Source organism: Trichosurus vulpecula, chromosome 4 (genome assembly GCF_011100635.1).
Source record: "Trichosurus vulpecula isolate mTriVul1 chromosome 4, mTriVul1.pri, whole genome shotgun sequence".
In the NCBI taxonomy this organism is placed as follows: domain Eukaryota; kingdom Metazoa; phylum Chordata; class Mammalia; order Diprotodontia; family Phalangeridae; genus Trichosurus; species Trichosurus vulpecula.
In genome coordinates, this window is record NC_050576.1 from 339,977,350 (window position 1) to 339,995,085 (window position 17,736).

The 17,736-nt window shown below is 36.4% G+C and overlaps 1 protein-coding gene across 1 annotated transcript in view; it reads left to right on the plus strand.

The window, feature by feature from the left end:
• SCEL (sciellin) overlaps positions 1-17,736 on the plus strand; it is a 145,156-nt gene that overhangs the window by 45,574 nt on the left and 81,846 nt on the right. The window contains exons 9-13 of the mRNA XM_036755756.1: positions 7,692-7,772; positions 9,392-9,445; positions 13,989-14,036; positions 15,483-15,542; positions 16,781-16,840. Coding sequence (XP_036611651.1) covers positions 7,692-7,772; positions 9,392-9,445; positions 13,989-14,036; positions 15,483-15,542; positions 16,781-16,840 — 303 coding nt within the window. The remainder of the gene's footprint in view (positions 1-7,691; positions 7,773-9,391; positions 9,446-13,988; positions 14,037-15,482; positions 15,543-16,780; positions 16,841-17,736) is intronic.

Consider the following 17,736-nt stretch of genomic DNA (forward strand, 5'->3'; position numbering starts at 1 on the left):
TGGTGTTCATCTAACATTGTTGGCAATGGAACCATGGAGATGGGCTATTTCTAGCCTAATGCTATGAACGCTAAAACTCTTTATTGCAATACATTCTCTAGATAAACAAACATCCATGAGAGATTTAGATATTCTTTCAGGAAAATTCTCATTCTTATTTGAACAGGAGATAAGAATGCTAGAGCTAGAGTCAGGAAGATCTGGGTTCCATAAGTGGCTTCTGACAGTCATTAGTGTGACTATGTGTTGGAGCCACTCATTTTTCTGAGCCTCAGTCAATTCTCTAAGTCAGGGGTGGGGAAACCTGCAGCCTGGAGGCCACATGTGTCCCTTTGGGTCCTTTGGTCAAAGGGCTGCACTTGAGGACCTAGAGGGCCAGGCCGCAGGTTCCCCACCCCTGTTCTAGTTCTATCTACTGAGTCATAGACGCATTACAATGTACAATGCAGATATTTGGTTATTATCATTTAGAACTATAAATGAGTCAAAAAATAAAATCACCTAGTGTAATACATGAGTTAGTGAATGAAAAAGCAGTTATTAATTATTGTATCACCTAAACCTCCTTTGCACAAGGGACTGTTATTACATGCAGGGAATACAAACACAAAAAGCAAGCCTGCCCATGTTCTCATTCTAATTGAGAGAGATGATGTATAAGAAAATGAGAGCAAGGGAGGAGTGTTTTCATCTGAAAAATCACAGGGATAGTGGGTGAAGACACAAAGGAGCAGATTGATACATGTACCTTTTCTACTAGTAATGGCAGAATTGATCTGATTACGGTTCTAGAACTGTAGGAAGGGGGGACAATCAAGAGGGGTTGCCAGAGTATAAAGTGAAGTACATCTGGGGCCAGCTACATACAGCAGGACATATGAGGCATTTACCAACCAGGACAGTGCAGTCCAGTAAGGGAGTTCCAGAGCCCCAAGGGCGTGGTCTCTAGTCTCTGGTCCCTGGTCTGTCATCTCTAGGCTGGAGGATGCAAAAGCAGAACAGCAGGTAAGAATGTGTGTGGGGGTATATATGAGAAAGAAATATAGAACAGGAAAGAAATATAAAATTTGGTGAATAATGGAAATTATTGGATACTGCTGAAATTTACACTTAGGAAACATTCTCTTCATTCTCTCCTCCAACTCCCACTGTTTCCTCCACTCATATCTATTGCCTTTATGATACTTATGAGGAAGTTCTCCCTCCCTCCAGAGAAAATTTGCTGTCAGTAATCACTAGTGTACGTCTTTGTTTTTCTAGTTGTTCATCTCTTTTCAAACTTAGAGCCATTTTGGAAGATTAATAACATTCACTAGTCCTGAACTAAGAAAATATGAAATGTGTCTCAATGGCATAGAAAGTTTTTTTAAGGTTTTTTTTTTAGGAAGAATTATTTACTGATATAGTATAGGAAGAACAGTTGAAATTAAATGTTCTGCCCAAACATTCCCCACAAACTCTCCGCCATATTTTCCCCCAAGTATATAAAGAGTCCTGGAGCAAATGGATTCACATGCACACATGGCAAAAAAGGGTAACTCTTAGCTCCTAAAAGTCCTTTTACTTGATCTTCAAGATGTTCCTCTTAGAGGAAGGGATCCAGTTTCTTAGGAAGTTCAGAAAAACAAATGAAATATAGTTACTTTCTTTAGACAAGTTAATAATGTAGTCATTGTTTATATCAGAACATAGCATAAAGAAAGGCAGTGTAGCAAAATGGATAAGGAGCTGGCCTTGGAGACTAAAAGTTGGAGTCCTGGTCAGAAAGAAGTGTGTGGATGACCCTGGGCTAATCTCCTAAACTCCCAGTGCCCCAGGGAAATCTCTCAAGTACGCCCAGGTCAAGTCAACAAGCATTACCTAAGTACTATGTACCAGCCACTGTGTTAATTGCCAGAAATATAAATATAAGCAGAAAGAGACAGTCCCTGTCCTCAAGGGGCTTATGTTCTAGGCAATACATAAAAGTGGGGAATGAAGGTGCTTGGCATGGTAACAATTTTAGATCAAGTCCAGAAGGTGAGTCAGGATTATAGTCTGGACAGGAGTGAAGACATAAGTGTCTTCCTTAGATGTTCTAGGAGGGACCAGCCAATGGGGGTAGAGAGAGAAGTATTTCCAATGTGTTAAATACCCTTCCAGGGTGGAGGTAGAGAAAGTCTGAGAGGGAAACCAGGGGTACAACCTGGAGAGAGAGGTTGCCTGAGGGAACTTTCTAAAACTATAATTGCCAATTTTCATTCAAATCAACCTTGTCCCACTCTCCTGTACCTCCCCTCAAAAGCCCTGAGCACAAAAAAAAAAATGTTATGCAACCTTTTTTCTCCACACTCCTTCCTGTTAAATCAAAATAAGGCATATTACTCAGGCTTCTGACTGTGGATGGATGACTGATAACCAAAGGTCCTTTCAGAAATTTACTGAGAAGTGAATATACAGTACTTGTTTTCCAGTACATACTCAAAAAATGTTCTACTCTTCAATTAGTAACTAAAAAAAATAATAATAATAATAGGGGAAAGACATAGTGGTTTCTAGAATAATGGTAAAAATGCAAAGAAGAAATATTCCTGATAACCATGTTCACCCCAACATCCCAAGTATCTGACAACAAAATTACAATAATTCCTTAATTAAATTCTTTCTATACACCATCTTGTTTTTTTTCCTCACTTGTTTCCCATATTTTCCTCCTCCTTTCCTTTCCAGTTAGCTGATTGGTGGACAATTAAAAGAAAAATGCTTGATCGATTTATGAGTTGCCATGACAACCTTGCTCTGCAGCTATTTTTTGACTGTAAACCATAAATGATGCTTAAAAAACCCCACCACAAAACCAACTAACCATTTCCATATTACTTTAACGTTGTTAACCCTTCGAGTACAAGTACATTTACAAATTTAATAATATAAAAGTAAAAATACCTATATTTTATTTGTTCAATTGAAATCTGTTTTGCATTAACTTATAATGTTTTATGAATAAAAAGGTCCTGAGATAAAATCTGTTAGTAAAATTGGAGACTGTAATAGTGAATTTTGTATTCATGTTTTACTGTATTCATAGATTATTCATTAACTTTTGTAATAATTATTTTAGTGTTTATAAATATGTGTGCATTTTGGTTTTACATTTTAAAATAATTTTATGCATGGAAGATGACCCAGAATCATCAAATTAATATGCTAACACATGTTGGTATTGAGAACATCTCTCTTTAGTCCTGGAGGCATGATAAATTCAGTTCCCAGCTTACAAACAGAATCATTGAATTTAAGAGTTGGAAAGTATCTAGGGATGAACTACTTCATTTTTAGATTAGAAAAGTGAGAAGATAAGAGAAATAAGACAGCAAATTTGTTAAATAACTAAGTCTAAAACCCAGCTCTATTAACTATCAGTACTATTTTTGTTCAACTATACCATACTCTGATTTAAAAAAAAAAATCTGGTCTTTTTTTTTGTTTCCTTGAACTAAAATCTCTTGCAATACCTCAATAGCTCCTTCTTCATTTTTGTACACAAAAGCTGTCTCCTTCTGTGTACAGATGTATAGATCTTATATGTTTGAGCCCTCCATTATTTGACACTAGTGAGCAATGTCGATTTCTGATGTTTTGAACGTCAGTTTATTGGCCTTTCTGAGAGGAACTCAGGCAGATGGAAAGAGCTGAATTTCCCTGATTTTTGCGTGAACAAGGCAAAATAACAGTTGATCTGCATATTGAGAAAATTCTTAATATAGTTTTATTATAAAAAAAGAAATCCTGCCTCTGATGACAAGTGATTCTGCCTGATAGGTTTCCAAAAGGGCTTACAAGTATGAGATTGTTGAATAACAGATGACTTTTCTTGTTAACTTGTGAAAAAGCCTTAAAATAATTTAGCAGCCAATAACAATTTTTCCAATCTGAAAAGCCCCAAGTAATCCAACATGGAGTTTGGGAGTCCTTAATATTTACTATAAAGTCATTTTCTATTTAATGTCATTAACTGGTTCTGCAAAACCATGATGCCAATTGAAACATCATTATAGGGAATCCTATTTCCATGAGAATCAAATCATTATTAGGAGATAACATTGCTGGTTGGCCAAAAATCCTACTATAAAAGGTTAAATTAGTCATTTATGGAAAACTGAGAAAGGGTAATCTTTATTATGCCTTTCTTTAAAAACAATTTCTTCTTTCCTTATTCCAAGGACAGAGGTTTTTGGCCTAGCAGATGAGAGCAATGGAGATCCACTCTATACTTTCCCCTTCACATCTGGAGTTGGGGTGTGTGTGTGTGTGTGTGTGTGTGTGTGTGTGTGTGTGTGTGTATGTATGTGTGTGTGTGCGAGAGCTCCCTCTCTACTATGCTGATTTCCTCCCCCTATTCCTCATCCCAGATGCCAGGCAAAGAATTCAAGGAAAAGCAGTAGCTCATTGTTGTTAAGTTGTTTCAGTCATGTCTGATTCTCCGTGATGCCATTTGGGGTTTTCTTGGCAAAGATAGTAGAGTGGTTTGCCATTTCCTCCTGTAGCTCATTTTACAGATGAGGAAATTGAGACAAATAACATTAAGTAACTTGTCCAGAGTCACACAGCTAATAAATGTCTGAGGCAGGATTTGAACTCAGGACTTGACTCTAGGCCCAGGGCTCTATCCATTGCCTCACCTATCTGCCCTAGACATAGATGATGATCTATCAAAGGAGAACAAGGAGCATACCAATAGGTAGGAGGAAAACCAAGAGACAACACTGTCACAAAAACTCAGAAAAGGAAGGGTATCTAGGACAGAGTAGTCAATGCATATCAATCATTCCTTTGACTTCTATAGCATTTATATAACATTGGCACTTAGCTAGCTGGGCCTTATTATAGTTTATAATTATTTCTTGTACATTGTAATGTTTTGTCTCTCCAACCTTATTACAAACTCCTTGAAAGAACAAGACTATGCTTTTTTCTTCTTTTATATATCCCATAGTACTTGGTACAATGCTTGGATAATAGGTGCTATGCTCATTTTTTTTTTGTTATAAATAAATAGATTTTTAAAAAATATCCTGAAAATGTCTATTGACCAAACAAATGTTGCTAGGTACCTTATGTATTGATAGATAGGCAAACCTTTGAAATGATGTTAATCTGATGGGATTAGACATGAGTAGTTAGGTTGTGAAGTGGATAAAGCTCTAAATGGGGTCACGAAGAATTAGACATGACTGAACCAACTGAGCAACCACCTAAGAACTGAACACTGAAGGAGTAATTCATTAGTAGAGATCCAGTCATGTCTGGTTTAATCCAGCCCTCTGCTGTAGTAAATAGCAAAAGAAATTCCTTTATCAAATTCTCCATTTTTTATGGCCATACATCTCTTGACTTCATGGTCAAAGAAGTCACCAAGGCAAGGCAAGATCGTTCAGCGACTTAAGATAAATGAATAGGAAACATTTTCATCAAAACAGTCATGATTTTTGAGTTTATTTTCTGTCTGGTTTGAAAATCAAGCACAGCCTTCTGTTTCTGAACATTGTAAAAAGCTCAGGGTTAGACCGGTTCTCTTTATTTAGTTTTCTGCACAACTCTAGTCAACAAGCTGTAATTCTAGAGTACTCCCTGTGTCTGTCTTGGTGGGGAAGTTGATGTTCACAAAGGAGGCTTCCCAGAGTATTTGTCGGCAAGGAACCTTCTACATGAGTACCTCTCTCTTCCTGTCTCTCAAAAACATTCAGAGCGACAGCTTCCTCCTTTGCTTTTGCATTTAAATTGCCCGTGCTTGGCAGCATGTTGTGCTCTTGGCAGGGCATAAATGAGCCCTCGCCGTTGGCTCTGGACTTCCTCAGTTTTGTCATCTGTGCTTGTCAGCACATAGATGGAAATGAAGGCCCCTTTGAGGTGGGTTGAAATAAACCTGGCATTGACTGGCCTCTGTCCCAGCAGGGGTGAAAATGCATCCTAGTGCTGAATAAAATTTCACTTCTCCATCAGCCCTTCCTTTTCCCCCCTCTCAACTCTATATACCCGTTGTTTCTATCCTGGGCATTCTTGGATCCATCCCAGGGCCATTTTCCTAAGTCCCTCCCCATATTATCCTTTCCTCTGGGATTTTCTCTCTTCCTACATTTACCATCAGTGTTTAGATCACCTTGTGGATCACGTAGCCTGTTTAAAATGGTGAAAATTTAGCAGATGAAGATTTGGAATGAATCCTTTTCTATGTTGCATTAACTACACTGTGAAGGAGGCAAAGTAGGTCACCTTACTGTCTCCCCTTTGTGAACTCTTTTTGCCATGTTAGTTGCTCATCTTCTCCCCTTAGGAATTTGTGGCACTAGCAAATTACCCTTCCTACCCCCTACTCACCCTCCACATCCTCTTATCAGTTAGCTGAGAAACTCTGAACTTTTATTGATAAATTAATTCAATCAATAAATATGACTTTATTCCTATGTTCCAGACACACAGGGAATTGTTGAATTCACATCAAAGTGTTAAAGGTTGAAAATGGCTTTTTAAGTAAATACCCCTCTCCAAAGCACTTACATTTTTAAAAGAAGGTCAGGCTCTAACCCAAGGACATAAATCTTTAATGGTGGGATTTCAGATATTCTTCCCATGCCTGCTGGGAATGGTGATATGTAGGGGCAAGAAATCATCACCTAAGCACTTAAATACTATACAAGTCCTCAATAGGTAAAACCAACTTTATGTGTACAAATTTAAAAACTTCTAGTCTTTAGACTAATACCTGTGCCCTCTGTATCATATGTATTCATAGGCCCTTAATATGATCCAGTCTTCAATCACAGATAAAATATGCCCGTGACCATCTTCCGTAGTTATGTAACTATACTGTGCCAGTTCAGATAATAATAAGAATAGCTAATATATGGAACTTAATGTAGATGATCTCTTTTGATCCTCAGAACAGCCCTGTGTGAGGTAGGTATTATTTATTTTCCACATTTTCAGAGGAAGAAACTGATAGCACAGGGAAATTTGATGACTGGCCCAAAGTCACACAGTTAATATGTATCCAAGGAAGGCTTCAAACTCAAGGGTTTTCCTTATTCTACGGCTAGCGCTCTTATCCACTGCACCGTGCTAGTCTTAATACTATTCTAATACTTTATCCAAAGCTTCCACCTGGCAATATTTATTTGCATCCTGTATTGATAGTGTTTGGGCAGAAACTTAGTCAGGAATGTTAGTTCATCTTTACCTCGAGAGCCAGTGAATTGAGAACATTTGCTGCTGTTTTCCTAGCAGCCTGGAGGAGCTGACTTAATTACCAAAGAAGCTTATACATTGATGCCTGAGTGCTACTTATCATGCTCATGGGCTACTAGGCTGGTATGGCAAGGTTTTAGCAAAAAACCCTCATGAAATGTTAAGCTATTTAAAAGATGTGTTGTACCTCAAGTTGGAGTTGAAGTAGCTAAGAAGAAAAAGTCAAACGGCATTTTTTTTCACCTTCCATAATCTTAATATCTCATATCTTCCAAGCTCTGTCCATTATGGATTCTTATCTGTTTCCTCCTACACGTTATAATGGAATGATGTTCATATGTGCTGGTAAGCATCATTGGATTAGATTATGGGTTATATTTCTACCTAAGATTAAGTTTTATAGTTCATGGTCTTAGAAAATTATCATTTTTGCATAATGAAATGATTTTTTTTTGTTTGTCTTAAAGGGAACCAACTACTCTGCCCCTAACACTTCCAAGGCCTTATTCTCCAGTTCCATCACCTCCACAGGCACGACAGGATAACAGGTAAGCCAATGTGGACACCATACTAACTACGAAATACTACACTGCTTCATTCAAACCAGACTGTGATGTCTAGTGAAAGCATCCACTAATTTCCTACCAAAGCATATTCTGTTAGCTACTCTGCTGCCCCTAGAAACCCCACTTGGTAGCCTGGCATCCTGGGAATTTGGCCAGTCTATTTTGTAGGGAGTAACCTACTATATCCGTGGATCAGTGAATTTGCTTTCATATGGAAGGAATTACATTTCATATGACTTGTTCTGGCTTCATTGCCTATTTTAAGATATCCATTCCTAAACCAGTGTCCTTAAAATGAAATTAGAACAACTTGCATATTTGCAATTGCTTTAATCACAGCAAGATAATTTAAATGAAAGAACATGTAAAGGAAATGTTTCCTTTGTAATTAAGAAATGACCTCTGGAGCAAAAATAATTGTTGAAGATGGTTTCTGGAGAATCAATATGAAAGGATAAGGAGGCCGGGCAAACACGTAGGAAAAGACCAAAGATAATCTTTGATCATAAATTGTTAAGAGAAACCAGAAGTCTACATTTTAACTTTGCCAATTCCCATTTCATGCTTAATTTAGTAACTGTACTTGAAATATAAACCCATTTTGACTAAAACAAAACTTTTCTCAATGCTTTTCTGGTAGGATTTTATTGAATGATGATTGATACAGGTTCCTCCTTTTCCATTAGGAGACCCAGAAAGGCAAACGACACATTGTTTGTATATATAATTAAATGTTATTTAGCTCCAACATAAAATCCTGTGTCCACAATTCTATATTTGCTTGAACATGAAATCTGTTTTAATACCATTTTTTTTTTAATGTAAGTAATGTGAATAGTGGTGTTATTTCAGTGAGCACTAGGCGGCAATTCTAAAAACCTAGCTATAACTACTACTACAGGAGGTGTGGTATAGAATTCATAATTTGATGTTTCAAAAGAGCTATGATGTTATCAGTGATTTTCCTTCAAATGATATAAATTGCAACACCTTAATTCCTCCATACATACTCAAATATTCAAATGAATATAGGATTTCATCAATTTGAGAATTTCTTCCTGTTATATAGAATGCAGCCCATAAATGATTTTATGAATTACTGTGGCCAAAAGCACTTCCATTGACTTAAAATTAACATGCAAGGTAAGCAAAATTCAAGTCTCTTGGTAAGAGCTCTAAATGCTCATTTCAGTTGGCCCACCTCATGGCTTCTCTCTACTTCAGATGAAGTTGTTCCTCCATGATAAAACTTACCTTTTTCTGGTGGAGTTTTTAAGAACCTAAAGGTCACTGTGGGGCCACAGAGAAGCACCAGAGCTGCTCTTCATTGAAAGTATAGAATTGATGTGGTCATGGAATGTTAGACCTAAAAGGCACTTTTGAGATCATCTCACTCAATCCCCTTGTCATACAAAGACCCAGAAAATTGAAACTAAGATCCTAATAATTGAAATGATTTTCAATATAAGTAATTGTTTACTCTATTCACCTGAATCATTCATGAATTAAACCGTTTTAACTTGTTGAAAACAAATGAATGGTTTTAGTTCAATCATATGGTGACCTATTTCTGATCTATTCTGATTTTACATTATTTAAAGAAAACAAGATCTGGATGACATCAGCAGAGTGGATGCTGGGAAAAATGATAAAGGGTAAGATCCTCAGAATCCATTAGTTTTTTAATTTTCCCTAATGCTTAGTGAAAGCATGTTTAACCTGTTACTTTAAGAGTTTCTATTATGATCAAAATCCCAATGCTTCTCATTGTAATTTATTCTGAAGGAAAGCAATTCATCTCCCAATAAAAAGTCTCTATATTAGATGAAATTGGCATCTGACCTTAAATAGATGCTAATTATGCTTGTGTCACTTTCTCTAAACACTCTTTTTCATGTGACTTCAGACATTTCCACAGCTTCAACAATTTTTTGAAAGCCAATTCCACAACGTCAGATCCAAGCAGAAATCTCCATCTCTATATTCGACTTCAGTGTGTTGTCTCTGAACCAAGTTCCAAACAGAGTACAGAGATTGTACAAAGATCCAAAAAAGATTGGCCACTAACATAGAACTGAAATAAAATAAATGAAATGATCTGCTGAGACACAATATATGAATGGCCTATTCCTAAGACTTGGGTGACTCTCAAAACCCGCTTTTTGAATGTAAACTAAAGTGTAAATAATTTTATGAAAGGTGCAAATTATTTAATTTTATTGTATTTTTTCCCAGATAGTTTTGTCTTAATAGAAGGGTGATGGGTGGTTTGCATGGAATCTAGCAAAAGAAGAGCCAGAGGAAAAATTTGTTTTCAATGGCTACTCCAGTTTGGTCCCCTATCCAAAACTCTCATTGCCTGGCCTGCTGCAATCCACTTACAGATTACTTTCCCTAAAGTAAAACTTTAACCGCATCATTACCTTTCTTAGAATCCTTCCAAGGTCTCCATTGCCCATGGGAAAAAGTAGAGACTTATCGGCCAGGTCATCAACACTTCCCATGAGATAGGGCACTGGACTTGGAATAAGGAAGGTTTGGGGTCAAATCCTGTCCCAGACACTTATTTTCTGTGTGACCTGGGGCAAGTCACCTAACTTCTCTGTTTCGGTTTCCTCATCTATAAAATGAGGGCATTCTATGATTCTGTAATCTGGCCCCAACTTACCATTTAGGCCATAGGTCCAGCCACTCTGCTATATGTACTTTCTTTGCTTTCTTCTATTTCTTTACTCAGAGTACAATTAGCATTATGCTTAATTAACCACTAACGGCTCCATTATGATCTATGTTGTTCAGTTGTTTCAGTCGTGTCGTCCCATTTTTTTGTGATCCCATTTGGACTTTTCTTGGCAAAAATACTGGAGTGGTTTGCCATTTCCTTTTCCAGCTCATTTTACACATGAGGAAACTGAGACAAACCATGTTAAGTGACTTGTCCAGGGTCACATAGCTAGTATGTGTCTGAGACCAGATTTGAACTCAGGAAGATAAATTTTCTTGACTCTAGGACTGGCCCTTTATCCATCACACCACCTAGCTGCCCAATTTTATTTTGAGACAAAGAGAAAGAGAGAGAAAAAGATGGAGACAGAGACAGAGAGATGGAGAGAGAGCTCGTGGTAGTCTTGTCAGAATATATAGCAGCATAGTCATAAAGTACAAGGGGTATGATTCATAGAGCTTCTATGTTTCATCTTTCCCCAGCTGACACAGAAGGATTAAACAATTTAGAGGTTAGTGAGTAGAATTTAAAGTAAGAAATAACAATGGAGTAGTGTGTCAGGGGAATGGATATCATTTGTCCTGAACAAGCATACAGTGGCAATCAAATTTATGACAGGGCAGCAACTTTGTCTCTTCTTTTGTTTATTCTCAGTCATCAATCCCACCATTGAACAAATAATACACTTTAAAGAATTCAATTCTGTGGCAGTTTCTAAATTACCATATTGTCAAAGGCATGAAAGGATCTTGCTTAGACTGTTATACTATTGTACCAGGCACCTTTCTAGTGCAAGAACAATTGAGCAAGCATAGTGAAGGGGCTCAAGGAGCCCCTGGATATCTCCCCAGTCAAGGTCAACCCGGGGAGGCAGCTCTGATGAAACCTACTTCCCCCATTACATTTATATGCATCCAAATGGCAGTGCCTTGGTCTGAAAGAAAGACTTATGATAAGTGAATGCTACTTTATAAATATACATTTTTGTTACGTAAATGATCACCAGGGATTAGGAGGGATAAGGAAAAAGCAAACTAAAAAATGTGAGAGACAACTTGGTGTTGATATAGAGCTCTGGGGAATCAATTGTGAACCAAGGTTAGAGGATAGATGAGATGGGTGAGGAGAATAAGTATGAAGAGCCATAGAGGATGAGTTGTTGATAAAATAAAGGAAAAGGAAAAGAACACAAGTTTGCAGATTTTTTAACCTAGGCTGGATATCGAGTGAAAGGAAACTATTTCAAAACATTCTGGGTTTGGGATCCTACACAGTATAAAGCTATCTATTCCTGGTATCAAGAAGAAAGCAGCTTCAGCCTTAATTCAAGATTTACCTCTGGGGAAACGATCAGAAAGGATTTTATTTTCTATGAGAATTGGTTGCTCAGAGACAGAGTTTAAAGGGCTTGAAGTAGACCAGTAGAGAAGTCAAAGAGTGCTGGTAAATGTTTAACAACTGATTTTTCCCCTCCCCAGCCCCCATAATGTTCCCATAACACAGTTTCAGGTCTGCATTATTAAAATTTTCTCCATAACTTTTTAAAGTCTGGATGATCAACAAAACAATAAATCAAGCTCTGATTGTGCTGGCCTCTGAAGTGCTGGCCCGTTTCTGCATTGAAAATTTAACCATTGCCTTTTACAAGCAAGCTCAAGTTGGCTCCAGCACATCACTGGATGAAGCCACAGAGCAATCAAGAAATGTTCAAAATACTGCTCCCCATGAAAAAAGATGTTTCTCTATATAATTTGTCTATCTCAATGTAGCTTGTAGACAGGAAGTGTGACATAGTGGATAGAGGACTGGCCCAGGAGTCAGGATGACCTGGATTCGAGTCCTGTCTCTGAAATATGCCAGTGCTGTGATTCTGGACGAGTCACAACTAAATGCCCTAGGAAAATCTCTAAATCAAACAAGCAGTCAACAAGCATTTGTGAAGTGTGACAGGCACCTTACTAAAACTGCAAATGGCAGAATATTTGCCCATCTGAGTTAGTAAGGAGTCCACTACATGGATGAAACATCAGATTTAGTAAAAAAAAAAATGCAATTTGTTCCAAGATATCCTAATTTTTTATGTTTTAGTAAAGGAGTTTCTTGTGCTGTTACCTATAAATATAATGGTGATTCACTGAAGAGAAAAAGTATGAAACAGGAGTAAGGGGAAAAGCTTTGGGTCTAAAAGATCAAGGTTTAGAGGGAATAATCTGCTTTAGTCCCCTGAATGGTGACAGCAGACAAGAGCAGTGATGAAAATAAAAACCTACTGCTGCATTTTGCTATTGGATGTAATGGCCAGTGGTCATTCCCCATAGTTTAAATCATTTAGATCTCCCTTTCTTCTTCCCTCCCTCCTTCTTCTCTCCTTTTTTCCTCCCTTCCTCATTTTATCCCTTTTTCCTTCCTCCCTCTTCCCATCTTTCCTTTTCTCCTTCCTTTCTTCCCTCCTTTGTTCCTCCTTCCTTTTTTCTTCCTTCCTCTCTCTTTCCTTTCTTCCCTCTTTCCTCCATCCCTCCCTTCCTTTCTTCCTTCTTTCCTTCCTTCAACTTTGGAAGAGAGATTTAAGAAGGAGAGAGGAACAAAATGAGAAAAGGACAGAAAAGCAGGAAATTGAGGCAATTTTCTTTTTTAATACAGAAAAGAGAAAAGAAGGAAAGGCAGAAAGAAGTCTAGGCGAGCAGGACAGCTTTGAAAGCTACATATTGAACTTATATCCTTAAATAGAAAACCAAACTTGCATATGAGATGTGCAATTCCATGAACAAGTCTCGTTTTTTGTTTTGTTGTCTAAGAAAGTGATTGTTTTATTTAGTATTTGTCAAGTGTCAATTTATTGTCAAATAGTAATTTTTTAAAAAATAATTTAAATTCTTGGAGGTGCCCTTAAAATTAACTCATTGTTTCCTGCCTGAAGTTAGCTTGATTTCTGATTAGTCTTAATCACCTTGAATTGAATCTGTGACTCTCAGTTGAATTTTCTGGAGCCAATGCCAATTTTAAGAGAGATGACAGTGATTCAGCCTCCTTAGGCCAGAATTTTCCCAAGTACTTTTGGAAACTTCCTATAGTTAGTTCTCTAAAGTGTTCTCTATTAAAATGCTTTCCCAGTAAAGAAGTTAAAATATCAATTTACTTTCTCTCTGCTTCAGTTTACCTTCATAGAAAACCCTTAGGGGTGATGAGTGAAGGTAAAATAATCCTTCGTTGTTGTTACCTTATTATGAGAACCTTTCATATCCATAGAAAGAGGATCTTGATTTAGATAAGAGAGTGAAATACCACTGTTTACTTATTGTAATTATCTTTTCAAAGAGTCATCTGGAAAATCTAAAGCATTATGTTCTTTGTTGGAATTTTCCCTCTACAGATTATAAATTGATTGAATAGTTCCTACAAACTGAATTCACAATTAGACCTAGTTTGTTGTTGGGTAGATTTTCTCTGATGCTGGATTTCTTTTTTTTCCCAAGAAGTCAGGACCTGGATAATCTCATCAAAATGAACAAAAACATGAATAGGTAAGATTTAAAAGAGCTTCCTTTTAAAAAAGGAAACCTTTGTGGCTTTTTGTGAGATTTGTGTGTCAATATAATGGGAAATGCACTGAATCTGAGAAAAGCAACCTACAAGTATTTTAATAGAAGCCATGTATGTGAAAATCTAAAAGAACTATTGATTCTGAATATCAAAAGCATATGTAGCTTTAAAAATTCTAGGATTACTAAGTATGGATTTTTTTGTTTGTTATTGTGTCTGTTCATTTATTGTTATGGAGTTGAAAGTGAAGACTGAAAATATCTCTTCCCATTAACTTATATGTCCCATTAACTTGGTTTGGTAAATAGGCACTGTTGCCACCGTAGATCAGAGTCCGACAAAACATCACTCATTATTCCAAGTATAATCTGTCTGTTTTGTTTTTTAAATTTTAATTGAAGTTCAGTTTAAGCCATTTGCTTTTTATACCATGGGAATTTCCCATCATATGCTCTGCCTATGGAATCTTCCCTTATAACAAAGTAAAACAGGTAAGCAAATTGATCAACAAAACAGCTGAGATAGCATATGTAACATTCCGTACCTATGGTCTGCCAACCAACTCTGACATTTATCACCTTCGTGACCTTAGACAAATGATTTCCCCTTTTGGGGGCCCCTTTTCTTCATCTCTGTGATAAGAAGTTGAGCAAGATGATGTATAAGACCTTCAGGCACTAAATCTATCATCTGTGACCTAGTAATCTCCCTTCTAAGAAGAGGAAAATGGGTTTCCTCACCTGTCCACCGATATGAAGATTGGTTATTGCAATTAATCTGAGTTTAGCTGCCTTTTAGCTTATTATATTTATATTATTGCAACGATTTTGTGTATTATTTCTTGGTTCTGCATCTCTTACACTAAATGTTGTGTGACTTAAAAAGCTGATAAGAAGCAGTAGTGAATAATTTAACTTGTGTTCAATGTTAACGTACAAGTGTTTAGCACAAACAGACTAAAATAACTTTTAGGATACAGAATTAGAATGAATGAATGAAAAAAGTGCAAAGCAAACTTTAAAAATGTTAACCAAAACACAGAAGCAGTTATAGTAAAAGCAAAGCAAACAAATAAAGCATTGGGCTAGGGATTAACAATTAATTAATAGATTTGGATTCTAGTCTCAGTTCTGCTACTAATTAGCTATGGAACCTGGAATAAGTGACAACCTTCCTGGGCTTCAGTCTGAAACTCAATATATTCAAGGATTGCAGTACCATGGTCTTTAGAAATTGCCAGTTGGGCCATTTATTCCAAACTGGTTTTAATCTGTGTTCTTTTGAATTTAATGCTATTGCCAAATTAAGTGCCAAATTAAATACTACCATTGACTATAGTCTGATTTATTTTGTGTTTGTGTGTGTGTGTGTGTGTGTGTGTGTGTGTGTGTGCATGTGTCTTTATGTGGTTCTGCTTATGTTTAAAGGAACCAAGGCTTGGATGGCATTTTCAGAACAAATCCTAAGGCAGAACAAACTGATAAAAAGTAAGACTTGATTTATCTCTTAATTTGGATATATTGTTGTCCAGACAGGTTATTTCAGTCCTGTAGTCTTTAATTAAAGGGAAATTTTGTTTTCTGGCATTGATAACATAGATCTAAAAGAGTTATTAATTTATTTGATTTACTTACTGAATTATGTTTTTTTAGATACTTTCTTTCTCAGGTCTCATATGGCACTTTCTTTTTTTAACCCTCTTATGTGATAATGTTTATCATAAGCTATCTAGGTCAGTATTTTATCTCCTTAGACTACAAACTCCATGCAAACTAGGTATGTTATATATAACAAACACTAATGGGTCATTCCAGTGAACTAAATGTAGTTAGGACCCATTGGACATTTTTCTCTTGGGAACACCCCCTCCCCCCCAACACACACACTTACGCCACTTTTAATCACTCCTTTATTCTACATTCTATTTGTTGAATAATTTTTTTCTTGTATATTTGGATCCCTATGTATCATTTTTTTGGGTTATTTATGTTGTCTTTTGTTTATTTTTGAATCCCCAGCACTTAGCACAATGACTAGCACACAGTAGGTGCTTAACAAATGTTTATCAATTGATTGACTTTGTAATTGGTCCTTTCATTTCATATGTGTATCTTTTAGTTTTCCCAACCATATCTCTAAGCTCCTTAAGAGCAAAGAAAGAGAGGCAATGGGAAGAATACTACATTTGGGGTCTGAGGACCTGGGTTCAAATCTCATATTATTTATTTATTTATTTATTACCTATGTAGCCCTTGTGTAAGTCACTGGTTCTCAGGTGAAATGAAGTTTCATGTCTTTGGCCTGAAGTTTCTTATCTGAACAATTAAGGGGTTGAAGTATATAACCTCTGAGCTCTCTTCCAGCTCTAAATTGATGGTCTAATTAGCTCTGGGAAGGAGGTTAGGAAAGCTAGGCTCTATTCCTGGATCTCTAACATATTTGTAAGGCCTGAGGCATGCCACCCAACTTTCCAGGTTTCTGTTTTCTCATCCTTTAAGTGTCAAAGTTAGAAGAGATGTTCTTTAATTTAGAGTCCCTTCTAACTCTGAAGTTGCATATCTTTTTATCATTTTATACTCCCTGCCAGCCCGACCATAGCCCTGAATAAAGTGGTCAGTAAATGACTATTGCATAATCTGACATAATTTATATCCTAGACTGTTAATTGATACAATGGGCAGTGACCAGTAACATAATTTTTCATTAATTTTTTTCATGTTTAAAGAAATCAAGAGCTTGATAATCTCATTAAAGTGAATCCCAGAACTGACAAAAATGGCAAAGGGTAAGAATGGATGAGTTTTCTATTAATTTGGTTATAGCATTTTTCATATTGACTACTTATATTTTTACTGCTTACTAAGGAGTGGACAATTTTATCATCTTAGTTGTTGCTGTTATAACTATCTTTTAAAAACTCTTCTTAAGTGCCAACCTATGGATACCGCAATACTGTTTGTGTTCAAGTTGAGCATGCCAAACATAGCTTGTCTGCATCTCTAGGCGTTAAAGCCCTTAATGAGGATGTAGACAATGTGAAAACAAACAAACAAAAAAGCCCCATACAAACATGAATAAATGCATTTGTACAAAAGTAAAAAGGATCTATCACAATTACATTAAATAGAAGTACAAAGTGGGTTAAAGATAAAATTTGTCTGATGGAAAGAAAATAGACTGTTAAGGTAATTTTGTTTTCAGACAAGGTAGGGTTAACTTATTTTCTATTTACAATTCAGCAAAGTTTATGGGAGGGGTCAGATTGCAAGAATTCAAATGGCATAAATTCAAATGACATAAGGGAAAATATTTGGTGAGTTGAGAGAGGAAAGATATTGCTGGGATATGGTAAGAATAGAACAGGTACATAAAAAGGGAGATATATTAAATCTTAGGTGTAACGCAGTTGGTAGTATAGAGAGATGAGGGAAGTGAGGTAGTCTGAAATGACCTGATATTTAGTGGGACTTGAAATAGGAATTAGTCACTTTGGTAAGTTCCCATGTGACAACAAAAGACTTTATGAAGTTAAAAGAATGAAATATGACATGGACAAAGTAACAAGTGATAACTAATAGAAAATTTAATATATAGCTATTCATTAGTAAAGTTCCTCTTATATAGTTAATGCCTGATAAATGTTTGTTGAATGAATGAAATCACTTTTATTTTTTATATTTA